Raw genomic sequence first — 26,006 nt, forward strand, 5'->3', positions numbered from 1 at the left:
AGGTGCTATTTAGAGGATGTTAATAAAAAAAACACTGGACCAGAACTGCAGCTTTGCCAACATTGCTTCGATAGTATGTCCTATACATTTACAACCAATTTTACCTAAGTGAAATCTATGCAACTTTTAAAACTTCTTATGACACAGCAAAACAATAAGCACTTTGTGTCATACCGTCGTCTACGGAAACCAATGTTTGGCAAACAGTGGCAGTGTGTGTAAAGTGTGTATAGAGTGGCAGTGTATGTAAAGTGCTCAGAGATATCGTCATAATGGAACGAACACAATGAAACAAACAAGAACAATGTGAAAGAGATGGGTTTATGAATCAACCAGCCAAAACCAGAAGTTGATCTAAATGTACAGTAAACTTTATAAATCAACTACAAGGAGACCAATGAAACTTATAATATTCGCCTGGTCGAACTAAACAAAAGGCAGAAAAAAAAAAGACGCTTCAACACATTGCTGGTTCATTTGCCAGTATTTGTCCGATTTTATAACACCTCTGAATAGAATTTGCACGCGCCTTTACTAAAGTGGAAATGACACTAGAGCTTCTAAACAAAGTATTAATTAATGCGGACACAATTTTTAAAGAAAGATGAGCAAGCCTCCAATTCTGGGAATCAGAAAGTGATGAAACCAGCAGAGTTTACCTTCACAAAATAAAAATTTATTTACACTTTTTATCGTCATCACTCTCATAAATTGCTGTATGTGTACCACTACTTGTCAATTTCTGTGTGGTCCACTGCGCATTTCATATTCAGCATACATCGAATGACTATGCAGCACTTGCAAGATGCATAGTGACCCCCGCCTACACTAACCCCCTTGCTAGTTCGTACTGCCATGAAAGCATGCAATTCTCTGAAATGAGACAGATTCTGAGATGAGACTTGTTGCCACTAACTTAGCATGCAAGATATGTCACTCATCTTTTGGATGAGCTTTCGTAATCAAACTGAAAGCAGCACGTCGTCGCCCGTGCTACGGGAAAACATTGTTCCCATCTTATGTCGACAATGTGACGATGCTGGCTAGGCTGGCTTTGATGGTAAGCTAATGTCGCAAACATGTTTTTCGTTTGATATCCAATAGCAGTGACATAGAGTGTGGGGAATCATTAGAACAGGATTGTTAGAATCAAGTTGCGCTATTCTCGTGATGTCTACTGCGGACTCGACTAATGTCACTGGAACACTGGACTCGAAATTTTCAGTACTGCCCATACGGTCGTGCCTCTTACAGAAGTAGACCATGCATGTGCAGCATTGCGTATGTTTCGTTGCTTTGCAGAGTTGCCATGCACAAGCATGAAATTTACTGTTCAAGTACACTTGGAGCCGGATTTTATTTCGCCGGACATGTTACAGAGGTGCGCTGCCATGTTCTATGCAAAACTGGGTTGCGACTTAGCAACTGAGAGAATGATGAAGATGACCGAAAGCTTAGAAGTCTCGTTTGTGAAGGATTCAAATTAATCTTTAATTGTGCAAGTTGCAGTGCTAAATGAGCTGCTGAGTAAAGCACCATGCCACCAGTGCTTCAGCCAGGAGTCACGATTGTGCCGCAAACGCGGCTTGGATTGGCAGTGAAAATGGTGATGAGCTGCTTAATATGCGGCAATATTGTGACACGTCTTCCCCATAAGAACAAGAAAGCCGAGCCTTCAATGTGAACATTGGGTCAGTACAGGCCATAAAGAGCATTGGCAAAGGCCCAACTGCTCTTGGTGATCTTTGGTCCATTAAAAACGTGTCTCATCATCAAAACATTTTCTTCAAGGCCACCTGAATGAAAAAGTTGAGGCCTGCAGCACGTGCAGCTGCAGAACATGTGTGGGGCAGCCCATGCTGTTGCTGCAGTCTGAAGACTGTACACTGAAATGGACACAACTTTCAGCAAGAACATTACTGTCGTGCATGATGGGACATGGATGACGAGAAGCCACAGTAGTCACATCATCGTGGGGGTCGTCATAGTTTTACAAAGTTTTGGTGCTCGACTTGGCAGTTTTGTCCAACCAATGTCATGGGAGCACATTGGGACCAAAAGAAGAGGATGAGGGCTACAGTGTATGGAAGCAGGCTCATCAATGCCAAAAGAACACAGAAATCAGGCACTATGGAGGTAGTTGCTGCACTTTTTCTATTTGGCTGTTCCTTGGGAAAATATCATCTGCAGTGCACGAACATCATCTGTGTTTGTGACAGCTGCACATTCTTAGCATTAGGTGAGGATGCCACTTATGGATTTAGTCCATTTTCCAAAGAGTATGGAAAGAGTATGAGAGGATGGGAACTGCCCTACATAGTGTTGTCTCGAAAAGGCAAAAACGAGCAACTACTCGGTGGCAAGGGGGGGGCCTCACACAAGATACTATTAAAAAGATGACGACCTACATTATGTAATTGCTCTGCAAAACAACAAAATTGAGGACATGCAGAGGGCAGTCATGGCGACATTCCATCACATGACATCAACTGAGGAGGAGGAAAACCACAGTCTTTGTCCTCCAGGACCTATGAGCTGGTGTAGGCACATAGTGGCAGTGGCTAAAGAAGAGCCTGAGCCTACCCACAAGTAGTGGGTAGCACTATCAGCGTGCAAGCAAAAATGTGGCTCCATGGATGAAATAGGCATAGCATTCCTATGACATGCAACTGATGAGTATACAGTAAATCAAAATGAATGTAGTTTGACATTTTATTCTTTGAGAGACCTGGCTCCTCCTCTTCATTCCTATTCCCTGGTTTTCCTTTTTTTTTTTCAGTAACCACCAAACACTTTGATAAGCAAAAATGACGAGAGTGGAGAAACGTTTGCGTTACCATTCCTTGGGAGCCGTAATGAGGATTGCCAATCATGAAGCATGTCTTTCCAACCGGGAACAGCTCTTCAACCGTTTTGAACTCTTCAAAGTCTGGAGACTTCTCAGTGATGTCCTGAAAAGAATAGCACAGCAACTGTATGATTAACTGTTATTCCCTCTCTGCTACATATTTCAGGGTACACGTAAACAGCCGGCAAGGGATATGAATATAACGCAAAGTTAACCTTAAGCTTTAATAATTCAACAGTGCAACTAATATTAAAAGTTTGTTTTCTCACAACGATTTTTGGCATCATACTGGTCGTTACTTTACTCGAACGCAAGCCCCTTCGTTTCACTTTATCTTCTTGTGAAATGTTATGCACTGGCTAAATATAGGATGTGGCAGTGCGTGGGGATGTTCAAATGGGAAGGTCTGAATAATCAGTCAGCAACTGAACACAAGTTATTTGTCTTTGGCTTGTCTCGGCTATAAGCTGTGTTAAATGTAGATGCAGCTTGCTTACTGAAACCGAAACTATTTGCCCATGTTCTAAAATTTATATTTGTGTGTTTTGAATAATTCGAAAATTCCAAATATTTGCACAAGCCTAATTTCATCTCCCAATAAGAACTCTGAAAGTTGCCTGATCAAGTTTTCGTGTATCGTAAAATGCAACGTAAGCTATTTTTGTGACTAAAAAAAAATTAACTAGCCTTGACTAGACCTATTTGAAACCATTGATTCCACAGGTCAAATGGTGCGGGAACTTCAACAAGGTGCTGCTACCTGCCTTTTGTTTAAAAGCCAACTTCAACAAAATTTCACTGCTGTTATTGCTGTTATTGACTCTCCTTAAATGGAACCTCCAGGGACCAGGGAAATTGGTTCCGTTTATCAGTAGTTCCATTTACTGAGAGACACTGCAGAGAGCATTGCATCCAACCAAACATGAGGGTGGTATTCCATTTAAGTGGCAGTTCCATTTGAGCAATTTGCATTTATCGAGATTCCACTGTATATTAGTTAACATGAGTAATGTATGTGCTTTGAAGCAATCTTGGCAAGGCTGCAAGGGTAGCACAGTTGATCCCAGATATACCAGACTCGGAGATATCGAATTATTGTCTATATTAAACAGTTGTAAAATTCCCTTGAAAATCTGATGCAAAAGTCTAGCAATGTAATATGCATACACTGAACTCCCATTCACTGCCACATTCAATTTATCGAACGCTGCGCCATGCCCTTGCAAGTACACTTCTCCTAATGGAGATTGCAATCACTTCTCGCATAGTCGGGAATATTTATTGCAGTGAAAGTTGAAATGCCACTATTACAGATGCTGTTAAATGAGAGATTTAGTCAGATGGGCAGTAAGTGCCACGGAACAAAAATGAGCAGGGTGCTCTCTTCAATTTTGCTCACTGCGCACATGGACGGCTCATAAAAACTGCAGCCGTTCGTTATCAGCAAGAGTAGGTCGCCACTCTGCTTCAAGAATGCAGAAGGACTCCCGGTCTGATACACATTTTACAAGAAAGCGTGAATGGCGTCCAATCTTTAGTCTCAATGGCCCTGGGCATGGGATGCCGAACTGAGATGCTGTGCCACTGGGTTCTTTCTTGTAGACAGAGGCTTTCTGCAAATGGCATTTTAGGATTCTGCGAGCTGGCAAAATGAATCCAGCCCCAACATCCACTTGGATGGGCCTTTACATCGCAGCTTTAATTTAACACAACCACCATATGCCAAATCTGCACTTTACGAGAACTTGTCGGCGCAGGCATTGAGAGTGGAGTTGCCACCAAGCTTGATCATTTTGCACCAGTGAAAAGGATCCGTCGGCCGACACTTTGTTGCTATATAATAGGACGAACACCCTAGATGTGTGTAACTCACACTACTTGTATGACAGGCTTTATGGCGGTTAGCTGCTTGGCTTGACTTAGCTCATCCTGTGGTTTGGGCATGGCTGGTGACTACTGGATTGAAGAGGCTTCAATAGTTTTGGTCGGCATCCGTGCCAGCGCCGCATCAAAACAAAAATATTCTTTCTCCTCAATTCAGTGGCCAATTCAGCATGCAGCCATGCAGGCGAAGTCAAAATGATCACACGCTGCTTCATAAGATGTCTGGAATTTCTGCTGTCCTCGTAGATTAAGACTGAGAGGTCAGTAGTGGTGCAAAGAAGCTGTCTGAATAGTCAAGCAGAACTGAATTATCAATTGGAGACTGCATACACTACCCTAAAGCTTCTTATGCATTCCAAAATTTATTTGCAGTTGGCCTTTAACGCTCTTTCTGGTATACTGAGCTCCCATTAACAGCAAGACTGGCTGTTCTGCAACAGCACAAGTGTAATCTATGTAATTGCCAATTTGTTAAAATTCGCAAGATCCCACGGACACGAAAAGTGGGGAGGGGAGGGGGGAGGGTAGGAGAGAGAAAAGCACACTTTTTTTTAAAGCTTGCCTTGAGCACATGCCTTTTCAGCAAGGGTGTGCGAATAGTGAGATTTATTTTTTTGGGGGGGGGGAGGGGGGGGCGAAGAAAAGGAGGCTCTGCATGATAAACACTTTATCCCTTCTAAATAAAGTAAAATAATTACTTCCGCCTAGTCTGTTAAGCAATAGAAGTCGTGTTTACGTTATTTGATATACAGTTTAAATCTCGGTATAACGAAGTTAACAAAACAGCCAATTTGCTTCGTTATATCGAAATTTTGTTTTACTGAAATTCGACCTTCTATGCAAATAAGTAGATTCACCGATCGATTTTCCTTACACAGGAAGGAACTGCAGAACTTTCTGAATTATTAGGCAATCGAAAAATGCAAATTTGAATGAGAAAACAATTTATTTTGATAAATTTCGGAGTCGGCGACGAATGATATGGTTTCATACCGTGTACGTCGACGATATCTTCTCAGCGGTATGAATTAAGGGAAGCCAGCCACACTTTCACGTGCACTCCGCCCCTGCGGCTGATAGCCCCGCCTATCAGGCGCTATAAGAAAAAGCGCCGGCAGCGAGAAGCACGTGCTTCGTCTGCCTCTTGCTCCAACGGGTCATCGAAACTCGAGATTACGCAACCCCCAATACTAACCGCGCGGTAAGACAGCTTACATGGTGCCTTGTTGCCTTGACACACCCACTCCTTGCACACGTGGCAGATTACCTTTAAAGCAGGGTGCGTGGATGCTTGTGCATTCAGCCACGCTTACAGCCATGTAGAGCCATGGCCAAGACGTGCGCTAACTTATCTCCCATTCTGTGGTTTCAACGTGACGGCTTACCTTGACAATAGACTGGCGTGCAAATGGGACACTGAGCTCTGCCCACTGCTTCTCAAGTGTGATGCGACCCTTGGACGTGCAGGTGTACCTGGTGGTGATGAGTGAACAGAGAGATGTGCACCGTTACTTAAGTATGGTGACATTGCTGGCTTGTGGGAGAACGAGGGGATGAGTGGAGAGAACATAGACAGCCACATAAGCACAACCTCGGCGACACCGTTAACAGCAATTTTTGACGAAATTGAATGCAAGTGGCCATTTTGTAAACAATGCGACTATATACCATAGTTTCCTACAAAATTTACCAAAGGCAAATCTGCCACTAGTGTCTAGTGAGCTGTAAGCATGGCAGGTCAGCCAACATGGGAATAATGGGCAGTAAATGGACTAGCTTCAAACTACTTTGCGGATTTGCAAATTAGATCATATTGTTACATGGAGGCAGACACAAAAGGAAAACATATTTACAATACATTTCCAAAGCGATCAAGCACTGAACCATATGGTCAAGAGCGCGGGCCATGTCAAATGCGCCTTCTTCATCGACGCTCCTCTAGAGGAATAGTACCATGACAATATTCAATGAATTATTTCATTATAAATGCAAAAATTCACGATTATTACACATGTGTGCAGAGTCTGCACACATGAGCTGCATTTAGAAGCAAGTGACCACTTGGAAATTTATGCCAATAAAGGCAGATAAAGCATAATAAACGAATCCGCAAGAACATCTGAAGCCACAAGCACTAAGACAACCAATCCACGCACTACCCATCTTTCCCATGGTAACTGAATAATCACACCGCCCGAGTTCCTTCAGGTACATTTTGTTGGAAAATAGGAGGGTACACTAACTACACCATTACATATATTGCTTAGGACTAGTTTGAAAAAAGAAAATAATAAAAGCAGACTCCTGGTGGGACCGTCCACAACAGAAACTTCTTTTCCTACCTATGCACAAGGTTGCTACGGATGACCATAGCGGCAAGTCATCACAGCTCTGTGGCAAAAAACAAGTCATGACAAAAGCCAAGCCAGATCAAAGCCGCGGCTGCTGTTAACAATACTACGACAGATGTAGTTGCCTGATAAGACATGCTATCTCCGTTGAATCAGCCGACTTCTGACACTCTATTGGTAGTGATTCCTATTGAAGATATTTACCAATATTGACACAAAAAAAGAGTCTCTGGTATTGAACACATGTACGTGTGCAGGGAGTGGCAGCAAGATCAGCAGAAAGCTGCATGGGTGGCCAATAAGCGAGCCCAGATGCAGTATAAACTGAGACGGCACAAAAGCTTTCTTGCGCAAGACAAGTGCTGACATGCTGTTTAAGTATAGTGGCATGCCGCATGGCATGACATGTGAAATACTTTCAAGCCTAAGCAGCTCTTGCACAACAGTGGGCCATTTAACTATTCCGTTACCGCGACAAAATGGCCGTTTTTCAAAGGTCTCTGAAAAAAATTATTTACCACTACAAATGATATTCCAGCATACATTGCAGCATAGCATATAGTGTGTAATGAAATGCTCTTTCTAAATGTTGCCAAACAAAAAAGATTATTAGTAAAACATAAAAATTCTAGAAAGCACCATTTTTGCTGACAGTTTATAAAAACAACAATAAAGAACATGATATCTACAAAATACATTAATATGAAATTAAGAATATACATTTCAAAGATAAATAACCCAGGAACAGTGTCTGAAAAAATAAATGCTCAGTAGACCGCTGTTTTTCGGATACAAAAAAGAAGCTAAGACCAGTTCATCATTCATGCCATGTGATGAAGCAGTTCCTGGATTTTGTGAAGCATAGGTGTACTCTGCACTTTACCCACAATACATCTGGTTTTTGTTCAACTTTGCAGTCCTCGTAGCACATTGTGTAGTTCCACCTGTTCAGCGTCTTCCGAGGATGATCCAATGAGAAGTCCAAGGAACGTACTTAACCAGTTCACCTAGAGTCATGCCCCTCTTCCAGTACCAATCTCTCTCAGCGTAGCTGACCAACTGCAAGATTACGTATCCAAGCATATCTGTTTGCATTTTTGCAGGTTGTCTTTATCACCTGTCATTTATCATTGTAAACTGTCTTGCGCTGATCTGTAGTGCTGGGCCAAGATGGGCTACGTGCGGCGTTCTTGACATGAATGGAAGTTTATTCGTTGCTGATGGCAGCACATCATAACCATGCGAAGCATGCACCCTCAAGATAATCAGTAGAGCTCACAGGTCGTACAAAAAGATTGGCAGATAAGTGCGCACAACGAAGGAGATTGCTCAAGGCTGTAAAGGAAGCTCGTCGGTGAACAGCAGCGGATGGCCCATGCTGACTCAAAACATTGTCAGCCGTCAGAGCTTGAACCTGCTTAGCTATCACCTTCGTATTCCTAACTCGAGTCCTCATCACTAAACTGAAGTGCGGGTGCAGCATAGTTTCGAGCATGACGCTTTTCTCGTGACGCAACCACGCAGGACGATGCCAGGGAAGCGACTTTCGATAACTGCACAGTGACACCACCAGCACCCCTTGCCGGCATTTTATGGGAGAAGCGTTACCAAAACTCTTGGAGACTGGTTGCCAAAGCCGGGTCAACACGTTGGACATGCGGCAGACCTTCAGAAATACACTTTGGCGGAATAAAATGACTTTGACTCCAAATCAAAGGAAAGAGGGAAAGGGGAACCTTTCTAGTGAACAGCTGGCGTCATTTTCAGTTAATTATCACCGCTCAGCCCTGTCGGATGGCAAAGCCGAGATATAATTTAATTCTCGACTTACTGAGAGTAATTTTATTACGAAATTTTGATGCTAGTGCAGCGAAATCGTAAGCGGCATGCTTTTCTCTCTAGCGTGGCAGAAGGTGACAGTCACACCTCTTTTCGCTACAACATATGTACATTAGTCCGCAAAAAAAGTCCGTCAAAAATCACAACACCGCTGGAGCAAAAAAATTTTAACTGATTCTGAAAGTGCAGTGTCTGTATTAACTACTGGATGGCCTTAAGTGGATAATAAACAGCTCCAACATGTCGAAGTCGGCGATTTAAAGCATTAAACATTGGTGAACGATTTGAATAGGCATGATAACAGTTGAGTTAATCTTAATTTGTGATGTTTGACTGGTACACTGAAGATTCACCTATCTCGACACACTGCTCCAAAGAAAATTTCCCTAAATTATACGGGCCTCTTGATAACCTGAACTCACTGTATCGCTAAGGTGATAACCTGCAACGCTAATGCGCAGAGATACTTTATGAGAGGGAGTGAAAGAGAGCAGCAAATTGCTTACTTTCGACCAGTCAATGTTTTGCAAAAGACCAGGATGTCAACTTCACCGACGTTTACGCCATAGCGCCCCAGATACCTGGAAAACATAGGGAGGACAGAAAGCATCAGACAATGAGCATCACATGTGATCATTACCTTTGAGTCAACACAATCTGCCACCATAGTGGTACAGATTCATTACAATAGAATCTCAATGATATGAATCTCTCAGGACAGCGTAAAAATGTGTACTGTATTTTCGCGCACATAATCAACAATAAAGTAAAGTTGGGGTGTGTGTTATATGTGAATTTCACATATAGGCACCATGCTGCTGTGAAGCCACACCTCAAGGAAAGGTTCTCTGCCATTCCGTTATAGCCCAACCTTTCCCACACCCCTGCATGTTAAAGCTTCCTTTTCTTCTTCATGTTCTAACATTCTTGTCTTATTGGTTGCCATATTGAGTTTAGAAGTTAGCAAACCGTGCACATGGTGCCAGAACAAATGGCATACCATGTGATCACAGATCACCATTCCCAGAGCCCTCTCTTTGCCCATACGAAGCACTTCGCAACAAGGCGGAGAGCTAAATCACCATTGAGATCTTTTGTTGCCCTTGTGAGGACTGCTCTGTCTGTGCTGTCATCGTGGTCATGTGCATGCTAGCTGTGAATTTATCCGATCCCCATCCCATGTCACGCGATTGATTCGTCCATGATCATGTCCGTTGTGCAGGTCCAGCTTTAGAAGCATCACCAAAGAGCTGCTGGCTGAAGATATGACATGGACGAGTTGTGTATTAGCAAATGGAGACTGTTATTAACAAGATTTGAGTATTCGGTGCAGTTATTTGTGCGAGTTATACGTGCGGACTTTTTCTTTTTTTTTTTCAGGCTGTTTTAATTGGACGTGCAGGTTACACACGGTGGCAAGTTATTTCACCGATGCCAATGCAATCTTGAATGCCATGCCCTTCGTGGTACGGCCTTTGAGCTCGAATTGGCATTGGTAAAACCTCGAAAGCCCCGAGCCAGCTGAGTATCCAGTGCAGCGAAGTTTCTTGCCTGCTCGATGCCACGTGCTGTTCGACCACTAAGAGCTAAGTAAAAAGTGGACAAGAGAGACCATCATAATGGAACAGAAGGCAGCTATCTAAAGGCTGTCGCGTCAGGTGCTAAGTGGCGTATTGCACATACTGAAGATTCTTTTGTTGTTTTATTCAAATTTCATAGCATGTGCGGCTGTGTAGTGGCCCTGTGGGCCACAAAGCCGTCTTCTTATTTCCATGTTTATGACTGTGCCCCCCATTTGGCATATATTGCATTAAATGGCAATAATGGATAAAACTAAGTAACAGATATTAACGGAGTAATTTCGACTCCTCCTTCAACTTTGTTTTTATGAGGTTCGAGTGTACCACCAATATTTCAGTGTGAATAAATGGCCTTGTATTAGAGCCACCCGGCTGCCAATATCGGGAAGAGGAGGAATAAACTTTTATTTTTGAATCAGTATCCCGGAGTAAGCCCCGGTTCTACTCACCTAGTTTTTACTAAACATGTAGAAAAAAGCTATGCTTAATGTGTGAACTTGGCACCAATCAGCAGACCTAGCGTGAGGACGTCATAAAGACAATAAAGGGAATACACAGAATCAGTTCAGACTGATACACTTTCAGAACAATAGTTGGGTATCTATTTGAGTTGAGTGAATACTGAATAGTAGATTTCGAAAAGAATATCAAGTTGAAAGAAAAAAAAGAAGCTGCATATCGAATGAAATATTGAATATCGAAACCTGTTCACAAAATTTATTGCTTATGAATTTTTGTGAGAATGATAGTGTTGCACATGTTCAGGAATCTCCTAGCATTGCATAACAAGAATGTTGCAAGCCATCAGTAACAGCACGGTCTACTTTTATTTAAGGAAACACCAAATTAGTATGCCAGGACTGATCATAGCCTAGTTATAGTATATATGAAAGGCTGGCAATTTTTCTTTTCTTTTTGTAGAATTTCTGTTGAACAGAATAAAGTACTTTTCTTCCCCTTTGAAACTATTGAATTAGTGATGTTCTGTTGTACTGAATACCAATGAGGTTCTCGGTATGACAGCGGTTTGTGGCGTTTTTTTTATTTATTGCATAGAAAGCTTTTCTTTCCCAGTTTATCTGCAAAATACAGAGAGGCTAAACCAACTTTAGGACTGCTGCATTATCGTAAGGTCAATTTGCAAGACACAACAAGACCGCGTGTCACGCGTCTCTACCACTACTCCGCTCCTAGCCAGTGCTGACAGTAAACAACAGGCGCCATCTGCGCCGTTTCATTGGCAAGTTCAGCGCAATTTGCCACCTGTCAAAGAATCTGAAATGAAATCTGGAGTCACGGCAAGTTTGCACAATACTCGTTACCCCACCCGCTTCCCCCTTCCTTCGTTCACCCGTTGTATCTTGCTTTTGTTTGTGAGGCGGGTTGTCAGCTTTCTAAATGTCACGTAGCTGCTGCATCAATTCGGCATCAAACCGCAACTTTAGTTGCCAATGCTTGAAGAAGCAGAGCCGATTAGGCCTAATGGCCTAGGCAGTGTGACTGTCACAAAAATTTGCCACTGGCCCATGTGGTAACAAGGTGCAAGCTGTCGCAGAATGCTTGTCACAAATATGTTTGTGCCGGTGGCTCATCAGTGATTGTTCCGGAGATAATGCATGCAAGTTAGACCAACAGCTGTTGAAGCGATGCGAAGTTCGTCGTCACGTACCCAACACGATCTGCTTGCCTATCGGTAGCTAAACCGCCCCAATCTTTGTGCATGATTACGCATTTTATGAAACACACACTGATTTTGTTGACTTTCCCTCTGTCCACGTCTCATTATCATTTTGTCTTGTTGACCCAGACAAACCTTGTGCCAACAGAGGAAGCCCAAACCGACGTGGAATCTGGCTTTCGGGCACTGTGAGAGGGTGATTCCTGCATTAGGCCGACGTCGGGGCGTGCTCGCAGTGAGTCTGCTATCACAAGATCTGGGGCGACCCGCCTGCGGTGCAGTCATGCTCCTTTTATGGTGAAAACAAAGTGAAGCACTCGCTTGGGCGGCATTGAGCACAAGGGTCTATGTGGCACACGTAACATGTGGCATTGTGTGGGTCTCCACACCGAATATATAGAATATTAGCGAAATCAAATAGCAGATATTTGATTCAGGAATCAAATTGTTCGGACTTTCACTACAGTAAGTGCTTGTTAATTCACAACTCATTAATCCGAAATTTTGGATAATTCGAAGTAGCGGCCACAGTCCATCCAACAATAAATCTAAAGCAATATGTAACACATCCCGCTAATTCGCACTAAAATCTGCACCACCACCAATATTTCGAACTCTGCATCATTGTGGATGGGAAGAGTGCTAGTGCAAAGGAGCACGTTGGTGATGCTGGTGTTGCCGTGTGAACCGCGCAGCTTTGCTCTTTCCATCTGCGGCCCTTTGTTTAGGCCCGACTGGAGAGAGACGCGTCTGCACCTGGCCAGGTACGGCCAACACCTCTGTTGCAGGCTGGTTCTCTCCCTCTCTCACAACCTTCAAGATAAAAACGCGGATGCGGCGCTGCGTTTCTATTTTTTCTTTCTTTCTTTCTTTCTTTTTTCCATGTTACATGGAACACCTCGCTTTCTCTGCGAGGTGTTCTGCCGAGAAGTGGCATCAGGTCGCTTCGCTTGCGGCTTCTCACGCTGCTGCGCTTGCACTGCGTCAGCCAAAGTGCAGTCCCCTTCTTCGGAGCATGTGCAGAACGATCCCCACTTTAACGGTTGTTGACGACGTCGGTGTAGGCACCCTTTTTTCTCCGTGCCATGCATTGAAGGTCGGCGCAACGAATGTGCAGATGGAGCAAGAGCCATCTCGACGTCGGGCCCGTCACGCCAAGTTGGCTGCACTGGTGTGTCGAACTATAGATGTCGTTGTTCTCGCCAACGTGACATAGCAAGTGGGCGCTCATGCTAGGTCGCACTATATACGTGCCTTAACTGATCAATTTTTTCTGACTTTCATTAGTTCGAATTTTGTACAATCCAAATTTTCATAGCATCCCCACGAAATTTGAATTAACGAGCTTTTACTGCATCTGATTCAATTCAGTGATACGTAGTCGAGTATTTTCACACCCCTAGTATCTTTAGCTGTAAACATTCAATGTTGGCACCAGAAATATAAGCCAGATTTGAATGAATCAATTTAGCACCCAAATATGTTTCACATATGCAGCAGTCTTGCATATTTCAGTGTATGCCTGACTGGCCCATGCATGCACTGCCAACCCAACACCACAATTAGATGGTGCAGGAATTGCAAGACACTGTTCCCATTAAAATTTCCTTTTTTTACCTTTTCTGGCTTCCTGATATACGCCGAAGACTTGCCTACTTAGCATTTGAAAAGTGTGGTCTACGAACAATAAAAAACAAATAGTTATCATTAGCCTCCCTCTACAAAAAAAAAAAGCTCGAATGAAAAGAAAGAGGGGGAAAAAGAAAGTTCATGACGTTTCAATTTGTGAACGCGGGTTATACGCAAGCGTTTGTACCCCATGAACATGCCCAGCGAGCACCACAGCGTTAAAGTGCAAACTGAAATGGTGCGAATGCAGTCACTACGCTGACCTTGATCGTGTGATGACTGTTGTGCCACAGGGAAAGCGGAAGTGTTAGACATGCAAAGAGACGCTGCAAACATGTGCAGCGAGCTCCGCAGCGACGAAGCACAAACGGAAAGGGCACAAACGCAGTTGCTACATTGATTTCGACGGTGCAATGCCTGGGGACGTATTCTGTGACCATTACTTCGGCGATATTATCGCCTTTGCATGACATACTGCTTAACCAGCCACTCAGCTCATCTGATTTTTTTTCAACCAGCCAATCAGCACGTGCCTGATGACAATACTGTTGGCGAGATGATATTGGCGCTGAAAGTGATCGTTGCAGAATACGTTCCCTGGTGTGCCACAGGGAACGTACGATTGCTACACATGCAAAGAAGAGACACCGCGAACATGCACAGTGAGCGCCGTGGCATCTAAGCAAAACACTATGCACGAAGGTGAGCTTTCTCGTAGAAATGCGATCTCTTGCGTGGGCTGATCTTTTGTTATTGTTTTGTACTTTTAATATTTCAGTCTGAGTACATTAAAGGCATGTGCTGCTGGTGTTTTGTTTCATGATATTTGTTTATGGGCTTTCATTTTCGAAATTCCGAGGAATAACTTTGTAAAGAATGTAAGATGAAGTATGAGCAACTTTAGTGATAGAAGAACAACTTTAGTGCCGCTTCGCAGGCTTAGACAAACACCACTGATTTGAAGAGCTGGCCAATTACGCTTGTGTGTAAAAAAACAAAGAGAAAGAAAGATGCTATCAATGCTTACCGTTCTTTGATTCCACTGACTTGCATATCGAACACTTCCTGGTCGCTACTGGTTAACTTGAAGATACTGACGCTGTCACAGTTCTTTGCATTCTTGTATTTCTCCAGGGAGTGTCTACAGTGTACACAAGAAAGAAGTACATCCAGATTTGAATTCTTAAAAGCTGCTACTACTAAAAGCTACATGAAAGGGACACACAACCACCATTGCAGTTTTAACAGCACTCATCTTTACCGTAGTTTTACAGAATAGCAAAAAGAAAAAAAAGAAGGAGAGACAGAGAGACGGAGAGAGAAGGAAAAAAAAAAAAAGGGATGAAATGTTACTTGAAAGAGCGTAGGTTAGGGCGTGCTGGTATTCCATAACTGAGGTATTTTAGTGCACGAAAAGAGACGAAGACAGTGGCAAGACGCGGACACAGCACGTCTTGACACAGCACGTCTTGACGCAGCACGTCTTGCCACTGTCTTCGTCCCTTTTCGTGAGCCAAAAAACCTCAGTTATGAAATGTTAGCCAAGATGTGGTGGCACCGTGATGTTGACAAGTATTTGACAAGAAGTTTTTCAAGGTGAGACAACACATAATGTGCCACAACCACCGAATATAGTACACAGTAGATCCTCGTTCATGCATTTTGGAAGAAAAACGCAAAAAAAAAAGCGTACTAACTGGGAAAACGTTCGATCCGAACTACAAAAATTTGACAGACTCAACTACTGTTGACATCTGTAATGTGAAGCGTCCCACGGAACGCGAGACGTGCATTGAGCTGGTGGTGCTCCAGTGCCTAGAGACGCGATACATTTTGTTGTTTTCCTTTTGCGTGGTGTTTTAAGAGGGCGACGGGAAACCACAAGAAATAAAGCTGGCGGGCGACGACGGATGCCGCTGAAGCAAAACGTGACGCCCACATCGGGGTGCCTGCCGCAGGTAACGGCGGCGTGTTTGGATTATCACCTACTAAAAGCGTGCAGTACACTACCAATGGCACTACATACCACGTGCTGTAAAACAGAGAGGTGAAGATGCTTATCGCAATAGGTTTGGCAATGATAGCTGTGAATGCGCCGTGCGACGACCCAGGCAGAGATTTTTTGGTACCTGAATAAGAAACTGGGCGCGCCGTCATTTTCAAGTGAGATGGGCGGCTATATATTGTCCTCAATCACGCGCGCCTTGCACCTTTTCTTGTTCACATGAGATCTAGAGGCCGGAAGACGTATACGATCACAGTCTGCAGGAGGGAACGGTGTCGCATTTTGGTTATCACCTAATAAAAGTGTGCACTATGCTTCCAACGGCACCACGCACTGTGGTACTGATAGGCGAAGATGCTTATCGCAACCGGATTGGCAGTGGTAGCTGTGAAAGCCGTGCGTGCAATGACCCTGGAGAAGATTTGCTGGTACTGAAATGAGAAACTGAGCGCATGCAGGCATTTTCACGTGAGACGGATGCGCGAGTATTGCGCTGGCAGCTATATACTGTTCTCAATCGCGCGCGCCTCGTGCATGTTCTTGTTTACATGGGATCTAGCGGCTGAAAAATTTATCATATGATTGCAGTTTGACGACGTACTGAATGTTGGTGCCGAAAAATCCGTTTTCGAGGAACGTATGAACCAGTAAAAAATGAGCGTAGCTCTATTGGGTCATTTTTTGTGTTTTCGATTATGAACGTTGGTGCTGGGAAAATGTATGCAATGGGGACGTTCAGCGAGGTTCTACTGTATATCTGTAATCCCCCATCCCTCTGATCAAAACTATCAGAAAACATGGAAATTCTGCACCTCTAGCAAAAATATTATGTACAGTTTACACATTGTTCAACTGCTTGCTTAGCCCATTTTGTGTCTGCCTCTAGTTGTAGTGCTTCGAAACCACTCTACCTGATATAATGCATTGCATCTGCCTCTCATTAGATACAGTGAAACCTCGTTACCAAGAGCACCACATTCACAAATTTTTCAGATTAGCAAACTTTTCAGAGATCCCCTGGTGACTTCTTGTAGTTTCAATGTAAGAATATTGCAGAAAACTTCTACAATAATGAACTTTTCAGAATAATGATTGTTATTCAGTTTCCGTGCCATGTTAACAATGCCCGAGTACTACGAACTAATATTCAGAAATCTTGGGATTCTTAGATTTCCGTGTATCCTTCATGACAACCAAAACAGCAGGCTACCAGACAAGCCACAGAAAGCGGACGCTGCGGTGAATGGGTTCGGAAAACCCGAGACATCACCCGAGCGGGGAAAAAAAAAATGCAGGCGAGAATGTTTTTTTTTTTTGTGGTCTATTGCGGAGGCGACGACACGTCAGGTTTTGCGAGCACATGCTCCACCCAGACAAGTGTTGCCAAGCAATGGAGGCACATCTCTTCCATATTCCACCCTTCTATCTAAGCATGCCTTTCTCTTGCACTTATTTCTACGGCCGTACTAGCCACGCACACAGAGAAATGTAGCCTCTGTAACCGCGGGGATGGTCCAGCATTCGCACTTCGCATATGGCGTAGTTTACCACCGCTTGTGCTTTGGAATAGTTCAGGTGTCCGCCTCGAGCAAGGCAGGTGCGGTGTCCATGGCAAGAAATATGAGAAACAAACAAACCACAAGAAACATTGTGCTCTGGACGCGACATGGAGCTTCCTTTTCGTTGGAAGTTTTCTCGGCGACAGCGTCTGTTTTTCGCACGTTGATGTTATTATATGGTGCTTCAGTGGTGCGCTGTGGCGGAATCTATGAAAAATTGCAACAGTGCAGGTCGAGAGCCAACAGCGACGTTTTCGTGCACGTCTCATATGGTGACAACTGATGGGTTGATGGTGGAATGGTTCATTTTGGGGCTTTCAGTACAACGACCTTTCAGAATGATTGTAACGAAGAAGAGTAGCCTGCCAGCGCCACAGCACTATCGCTACCGGCATGAGCTCGTGGTTGCTGTTTTTCGACGAACGCTTGTGACGGCTATCCGTTTGCGCCCGTTGCTAATAAATCTCTTAGCAAACAATTTTAACAAACAATTAACAAACAAATCTCTTAACAAACAATTTACTATGATCCCCTGAAGTTCGTTATATCGAGATTTCACTGTATGCCTTTCACGACAAATACACAGAGGCTGCTAAAGCAACTACGCACACAGTTTTAGGGGTCTTCAAGCTTAACATAATGCCAAAAACACTGCTAAGGCAATGAGTGCCATTACCTAATTCGTTAGTGCCATTAAAAAGAAAGAATGAAAAAATGAATGTCTTAGGCAGCAGTACGCGAGAGCTTGTAAAGCTCATGCATGCATACACTCCCATTCACCTATATTATAATATTCGGCATCCCATATCCAACGCACCCTTTTCAATATATTCACAGCGACCAAAGAAAGGTTAAAAGGGTACTAAGACAGCATCGCAAAAATGCCAGCTTCCTTGGATGTACTGTCCAGTCTCTGAATAAGTTGTTTTGTCGCTTCGTTATGTTTCAATATTGTAGGAAGAAAAGTAACTGTATACATGAACTGTAACCAAAAGGTTCAATGTGTTTCTTGAAGTCCTCTCATTAAATCCCACATCAAGTAATTATGCGGGACTAATCACAAAGAGCGCGAGCTCTTTGTGATTGATTTGTGATTTGTGATTGTAACGCCACCAGTGATTGGCAAGCGCCACAGGGCTGGAAGGCAGGTTACCTTTCATCCCTAGTGGAGACAGCCACCACCAGAGCTTCAAGTAGATGGGGCCAATAGACGTAAACAGTCTTGCCCAGGAGCTCCGTCGATATCTCTGTGAGTGTCTGAAAGGGAAGTTCATTAGCAAAGCTTAAACACTTAAAGGGACTGACAACTGGCCAGAACGCGTTGTGAGATGTTGACAGAAACGAAATGACCACAATTTATAGTGATAGAATCCAGCACGCTGTTAGGGATTTAAGTAGGAATTATAATTTTAAATTGGCAAAGAAAGTCTCAAGAACCAGTAAGTGGCGAGACCTAGCAGTGAAATCTTGGTGCTTCAGATGTTTCAAGTACCTCATAATTATTGCTTAAAATTGCAGTTGGTATATTATTATACACTCGTGCATTGTTCTATGCTTCGGAAATCAAAAATGCAAGCGTGGCTACGGCAACATGCAGAACTCCGTGTCACGTGTAAAGGCATTGTTTCGTTTTCGATCCCATTGGTTTCATTTTGTCTGGTTAAATACCAAAGCAGTTGGACAGGGAAGCACGAAAACACGTAGCCTATTTTCACAGAAATCGCTTAACAATTCGGAAAACATGAACTACAGGAACATCGACTTGATAAACAAAATCATACTTTACTACAGCATGGCCACACTTATCGTCTGCCTCCCCCCTAATGCCGGAGTATAATTGCTATCGTGCTCACCTATCACCGTTTTCAGCGTGCTTCTAGTGAATGACTACATCCTCACTGCAGATCGAAACATTTTGATAAAAAATTTGCCACAGCGTTTTCCGCATTAGCATTTCATGATTAGACATTCTGACCGGAAAGCTTTCCATTGCACTATTAAAAAAAAAAAAGGGGGGGGGGGGTACCATGAAAATTGATTGTCAGTCCCTTTAAGAAGGGAGAGATGTGTCTCTGTTTTCTGGTGTGCGGTGGGAAGCACATATAAAGACACACAGCAGTTCTGCCCCCTCTCCCCCCTCTAGCGCGTGCTTGAGCATGTTATCCACCCACCCTCCCTCTGAAAAAATTGTCAGCTCTCGTGTTTCTCCGCGTGCTCCGAGCTGCCTCATGGCTTGTGCAGGTTGTTACACAACAAATGGTGCAGCGCTGCTTCCTGAATACTGCATCGCAGCGTGCATGCTTCGAAGGCATTTTTGCCGTTCAAACTTTTCATGTGGAAGGATGCTTGTAATTAGCTTTGTTCTCGGCGAATATATTATAGTTTTTTGCTATATTTACCAGCCACAGAGGCTCCAAGTACATGCTTGAAATGGACAAAAGCTTTGTTAAATCGAAACTGTATCCCAAAATTACTTCGTTAAATTGGGGGGAAAAAATACATGGTTTTCAATGGAGCTAAGACCAGGAAATGAAAATAGTTTGTTACACCATAAATTTCATTAAATTGACGTTCGTTTTATCGAAGTTTGACTGTATCAATAACTATGTTCAGCTGTGTCCACTATTTAGCAGCAAAAAGTTCATCGATAGTCATACCAAAAGTTCAATGACAGTCACGTGCTAAAAGATTCCCAAAGCCACAGTTGGTGTCGATGCAAATTTTATTCTTCAGTCTATAAAATGTCAATTTGTATCCCCATCTGTACCACACGATCACTGGTTGCCCTGCAGTTGCACTCACACACAATGCTACTTGGGCTCTATACATTTCAGTAAAGGACGGTACTCAACTAAAGAAGAAAGGAAATTGTCCTACTTACTCGTTCATCTTTGTTATCTATCGTAATGACCATGCTTTCGTTCCTGGTCATGGACTGGAACACTTTGATGCACTCTTTCTTCAAGCATCCCTTTAAATGAGGAAACGTTACAGACTTCAGAACACATACACAGTCTATTGCAGCAATGCAAGAGAGAGCGTAGCCCCTTTGAAATTCGAGCTGTTCGTAACTGCTTAGGAGAGATGACAACACTAGAAAAATAATGAGTTCTTCAAATCACGGCACGTTGTGACAAGTGGAGACAATGGTATGACCAAAGCACAAAAGGGATGAAGAAAAGTTTTAAAAAAAATTATTACTGCAATGTACCCACAAATAAGCAAAACAATTTTCCAAAGTTCACAGTGCTCAGAAGTGACCCAATTACACTAGTAAGGCATTGAATTTTAAATGTTGTTGAGACTCGTACATAAGACAAAATCATATACATTTTGCTATAGTTTCTGTCGTGAAACCTGTGGCCTGCAAACTTTTCTTCCTGACAGTACTTCACATTTCCTCAGAGCATGGCTTTGACAATGCAAATGCCATGTCATCTTGCATGACAGGAAATGCCACCGACTTACAGTGTAACGCAGATGCTTTAGAGTTGGGAACCCAGGAAAGTAAACATCCAGCTTGATTCCCTCCAAAAGACCCTTCTTGATCATGGACACAGGAAGTCGAAAGGCATCCTTATCCAACTCGGTCACTCTGCAACATAACAGGAGACATTTAATCCAAACTCATCAAAACTGGCTCAGCCCTGACAGAGTTCCAAAGGTCTAACCATAAAAATAAAGAAATTAATGGGTTCAACTTGAGAGAACGGTAAGGATCACATGAGAGATGAAACAAAAAATTATCGGCATATTGTTAAAAGACAGGAGGCAGGCCTTGACTGGAAAAACTTTAAAATGTCTTGAATCCTGTTTTTATAAAGTGACAACAGTTGTTGCTGAAACGCCCATGCAGGCCAAGGGAATGTATAGTGCTAAACAAATGGATGCAAAAACATACAAAGATAGCAAAAGTAGGCAAAAAACCTCACAATGTCTAACCTCAGCTCAACATCCAATCAGATTTGATGACTTTACTCAACCTTGCCACCCCATGACGTTGAGGTACATTCAGGAGTCCTCAGCTGAACCTTCAACATCTGTCAACACCACACCCTTGACCTCATCACTGAAGTTGACGTCGCATCTCCAGACACAACCTAAGTTCTTAATTCATGTTGCATGCTCATTGTTGAATGTGCTTCCCATGCTTACCTATGTAAACATGTTCCAATACCTAAAATACAGGTAGATCAAAGCCATGATATAGCAAATCATATACAAGGCTTCATGAAAAAGATTTTTTTAGTAGGAGGCTTCACCTGTTAAACGTGCTTTGTCTTATGCCTTAGCCACCCTCTGCTTACCAATTGCTTCGACCAACTGCTTCGAAGACGTAAAAATTTGCATCAAAACAAAGCGTAGTACCATCAACTCATTCGCTCAAGAGGAAGTAATTCGTGCATTTTAGCAGCTGCAGAAAAGTCGGACCTCAAACTTCCACCTCCCTGTGCATTTGACTTCACTCAACCTCTAGCTCGCACGTGAGGTCACGGTCAGAACAGCTGACCTCTCGGACGAGCAGTCATTAACCTCACTTTTCTGCGAGACAAAGGTCAAGTTAGGGGGAGGGAGAGGGGTCAAAGCCTACCTCATGAGGTCTAAACCTTGTGAGGTTTCCCACATTTGATGACTGGTGCTTGCAACATTTCAGTGGCACCTTTCAAAAATGTAACCTAGAAATTTATTTCTGTTAAGCAGACAATGAAGACGTAACGAATGACTACTATAAGTGCGTATACATCTGAGAAGAACAAGACGAAAATGCGGCACTGTTGGAAGTAGCCTCACTGATGTAGAAGGCACTCACTTGGCATGGTTTTCATCTACACTAGGCAGCAGTCGGTCGCCCTTGCAGGGGCGTGCGGGCTGCATTTCCTTGGAGTAAACAAACAGCAGGTGTCCCGAGTGGCCATTGCGGGCCTTCTCTTCCTCGGTCAGTTGCTCGAAGCGCTCCTCCATGGCGGGAAGCAGGCGGTCCTGATAGGAGGTGCACACATACCCAGAACAGAGAGTGAGGAATAGCAACCTACCAGTAGAAGAGCACCAAGGCAAAGGTTCGTGCTATTTAAGACCAGTATCAGAAATGTACAGTATGTACGCATGTGAGCGATTCAACAAGTGTTAAGCCTTAAGGCCAAACTAAACGTACACATGCCAGCACATGAAAGTGTGCGCCCACGCGCCTCATGCATGTGCAGTTGGTGCAGGTCAGATCGTATGCGTCGAAGCACGGGCGAGCACAGAGATCTTCTCCAGACAAATATCCGTGCTCTGGCTGCCTCACAAATATACAAAACAATGCCTATGAAGGCGAAAATAGTGAGTCAAGTGGGCGCGTGCTGGTGCGCATCTTGTATGTTCAAACTGCCATTCCTTGCAAGGCACAGCAAACGCAAAAGGTGCCAGCAAGCGAACGTATAGTTTGGCCTTTAGTGTCGTCACTTTTGACATAGGCAACTGAGGTGGCTGTTATGCAGCTGAATGCTCACACTAAACATGTGAGCCTGGCACAATAGCTGACCAGAAAAAGAATCCCTGTGTGATATACGGTGCTACCATTTCTCTATTGTTTTCTACAAACAGCATCAAGCGACAAGGGCCTTTTTGTTAGGTTTACTAATTTAGACCGCGGCAAAAAATGAGTCCAACAATTGTGGTCAAAGATGTACATAGAGTCAACGGCCGAATTTTCGGACATGCTTGGTAATTCAGATGCCTTGACAGCCCGGCCACGTACCCCATAGAGCCAATGTATAAAGATATCTGAAATTTCAGACACTGAAACTCCTTGCTGTTTGATTTTCAGAGATTTTTGCCATGACTGCATGTCCAAAACAGCATTCATCAAAGCCACCACTGCCGCTATTTTGATTATCTTGCAGCTTTTGCATGACGATCCACTGGCAGCTGTAGCCACCACAGCGGTAAGGCTAGGCTTTGCTGCTTCAATGTTTGCTACCAAGCTTCCTGCTATTCGGTGCTGTATTTTATGCTGAAAGGATTCTCCGCTATCAGCAATGATGCCAGTTGCACATTTGTCATCTTCGCCGATGGCTTTGAAGCATGGAAAACATGGCAAGGGTCAAACGTTGCATAATCCCAGTTTCCAAATGTCAGCTTCGACACAATACAGCGGTGCTATGTGGTTAAGCGGTGCTACGGCGGCAAGCGGATCTGCAAGTGAGAGTGCCATTCGAGGTGGCGAGGTAATCAAAATAGCGGCGGTGGTGGTTTTGTTTAATTAATGCCATTTTGGACCTGTGGTTACTGCAAAAAGTCCGGAAAATAGGACGGCAAAGGATTCTTGCATCCAAAATTTCAGACGTTGACTCATTGGGGTACGTGGAGGTGCTGCGAAGCTATCCGAATTATCAGGTGTCCGGAAAGTTGGTCGTTGACTGTACACTGGCACCTCCTCCAGCCGACGACACGCCATCAAAGAACATTCGTTATGATTCCTCTTTGTTGCTCGAGCCAGCATTACCGCGACTTTCGTTCTCTCTTAATAAAATTACAGCTAATTTTCCCTGATAGAAGCACAAATTCCGAAAATTTTCCCCGAGTATTTCCAGACTATTAAGAATCCCTGAGAATTTGTAGTTTTCCCGGTTATTATTGTTTCTTACTTCAGTCATGACTGTTTGAACATTTCTTTTTCTTATGTATGCTCCCCCCTTATGTAATACCCCAACAGGGGCCTTTAAGGGTCAATAAATGATAATGATGATGATGATAGACACCCTATCATTTCTGCTGCGGCTGCGCATGGCTGTAAGCACGGCGCAGTGCATCAGCAACCGCACACCCCACTTGAGAGAGGTAATCTGCTGTGTGTGCAAACAGCAGGCATGCTGAGACGGCATGGCATTATGTAAGCTGTCTTCCTGTGCACTTAGTATTCGAAGTTGCGTAATCTCAAGATTCGGTGACGCATTGAGATAAAGCATTCGCTGCCTGCTGCCGCCGCTTTTCATGATAGCGTCCTCCCAGGGCAGGCGATGGAATCAGCCGCAGCGGTGGAGTGCACATGAAAGCTCAGCTGGCTGCGCTTAATTCGTGATTCCGATGTGAACATAATGTTGACGTGGCATGAAATCGTATCATTTGTCACAGAGTCCCAAATTCATCAAAATGAATTGTTTTCTCATTCAAATTTGCGTTTTTTGATCGCGTGATAATTTGGATAATTCGGCGGCCCCAGAAAATTAATCGCCGACTGTACTTATTCGCATAAAGGACCAGATTTCAATACAACAGAATTTTGATGTCCAAAGCAAATTGCCTATTTTACGGACTTGGTTATATCGAGATTTAACTGTACATGGATCTCTAAGGGGATTTCAAGTGTAACTGCCTTTACTTTGTTATATCCATTATTTTGCTATATCCTGTTTTGTTATAATGAGGCCCACATGTACATGCTTAACCCTTTGAGAGTCAAACTAACCTGCAAGAGAGCGCCGACAAAGAAAAAAATTACTTTTCGCACGCCTCTGTTGCGATCACGCGGCGAAACCGAAACCGCCAAAGGGGCGTTGCCGCAGTCAAAGCGACGCACTGAAGCTAGCAATCAGCTCTGTTTATCTCCCCAAGAAGGTAGCACCAATTTCAAACTCATCTTGTAAGTGCTAAGAGGTGGCAGCACCTCCCGGTGAGCACGCATCAACATTATGGCGCGAAATTTCAAACGGAGGGTCGGAACCGTACCTGTACGGCAAAGACCTTGCGGGACAGAAAACCGCCGCCGTACATGTAGGGCAAAAACCTTCAAAGGGTTAAAACAAAAGTATGCCTTTTACTGCCTTTGAAGGCTGAAATTGCCACATGCCCATCCAATGTACAGTCAAACCCAGTTATATCGAACTCACAAACAAATGCCTAGCAGTTCAATATAGGGCATAATTCGATATCAACCTGCTAAAGAATTGTTCATCATTAAAGCACATACAAATAAATGCACTTCATTGATGAAATTGGCTCAGTTTCACATGAAATAGTCTGTAGCTTCTTTTGCTTGGGCAACTTTGCATGCACTTCTCCACATTGTCTAAGAGTTGGAGCAGCTGAGGCCACAACCTTCTTCATTCGCGCAGAAGCGCCAGCCTAGTGCGAGCGCACCAATCACTGTGTAGGATGTGGGTAAAGTATCGTTGTTGCTGTCCTCATTGGTCCCGCCTTCACTTGTGCTCGGTATGATGTCAGCAATGTAGTCTTCATTTTCAAGCTCTCCTGTAGTTGCACGTGACACCATCATCCGCACTCACAAACTCGTTGGCCGTTGATCCGTCAATGGCTTCCAGAAATTCTGACAGCTCACTCCAAAATATTGGCCACGCCTGCAACGTCTTACTTATCAGAATTTTCAGTCATCATCGGGCACACGAAAATCAGCACGTCTGAAGCAGTTTTAGATGAATCACTTGTACATGGCCACCTTGTCGTCTTATACACGGCCATGCATATGCGTCGGGCACCATGGGCACTGGGCAGTTTGTCCGCTTTAACCCTGATCTCCCCCTTATTCTTCAAGATCGTGCTGAGAGTGCTCCTCGTAATCTTGTACGCCGCAGCGACATCCGACTTCTCACCGCATTCGACTCGATTTATGACTTCGAGCTTTACGGTGAAAG

The 26,006-nt window shown here is 43.7% G+C and overlaps 1 protein-coding gene across 1 annotated transcript in view; it reads right to left on the bottom strand.

Annotated features, from left to right (window-relative positions):
* The window catches only part of pcm (5'-3' exoribonuclease pacman), a 99,861-nt gene that overhangs the window by 40,893 nt on the left and 32,962 nt on the right, over nucleotides 1-26,006 (bottom strand). Inside the window, exons 16-23 of the mRNA XM_070533898.1 lie at nucleotides 22,184-22,353; nucleotides 20,842-20,968; nucleotides 20,255-20,344; nucleotides 18,527-18,630; nucleotides 14,837-14,950; nucleotides 9,429-9,503; nucleotides 6,118-6,205; nucleotides 2,838-2,951 (exon numbers count right to left, since the gene is read on the bottom strand). Coding sequence (XP_070389999.1) covers nucleotides 2,838-2,951; nucleotides 6,118-6,205; nucleotides 9,429-9,503; nucleotides 14,837-14,950; nucleotides 18,527-18,630; nucleotides 20,255-20,344; nucleotides 20,842-20,968; nucleotides 22,184-22,353 — 882 coding nt within the window. The remainder of the gene's footprint in view (nucleotides 1-2,837; nucleotides 2,952-6,117; nucleotides 6,206-9,428; nucleotides 9,504-14,836; nucleotides 14,951-18,526; nucleotides 18,631-20,254; nucleotides 20,345-20,841; nucleotides 20,969-22,183; nucleotides 22,354-26,006) is intronic.

The sequence above is a fragment of the Dermacentor albipictus genome, chromosome 2, assembly GCF_038994185.2.
Source record: "Dermacentor albipictus isolate Rhodes 1998 colony chromosome 2, USDA_Dalb.pri_finalv2, whole genome shotgun sequence".
NCBI classification, from domain to species: domain Eukaryota; kingdom Metazoa; phylum Arthropoda; class Arachnida; order Ixodida; family Ixodidae; genus Dermacentor; species Dermacentor albipictus.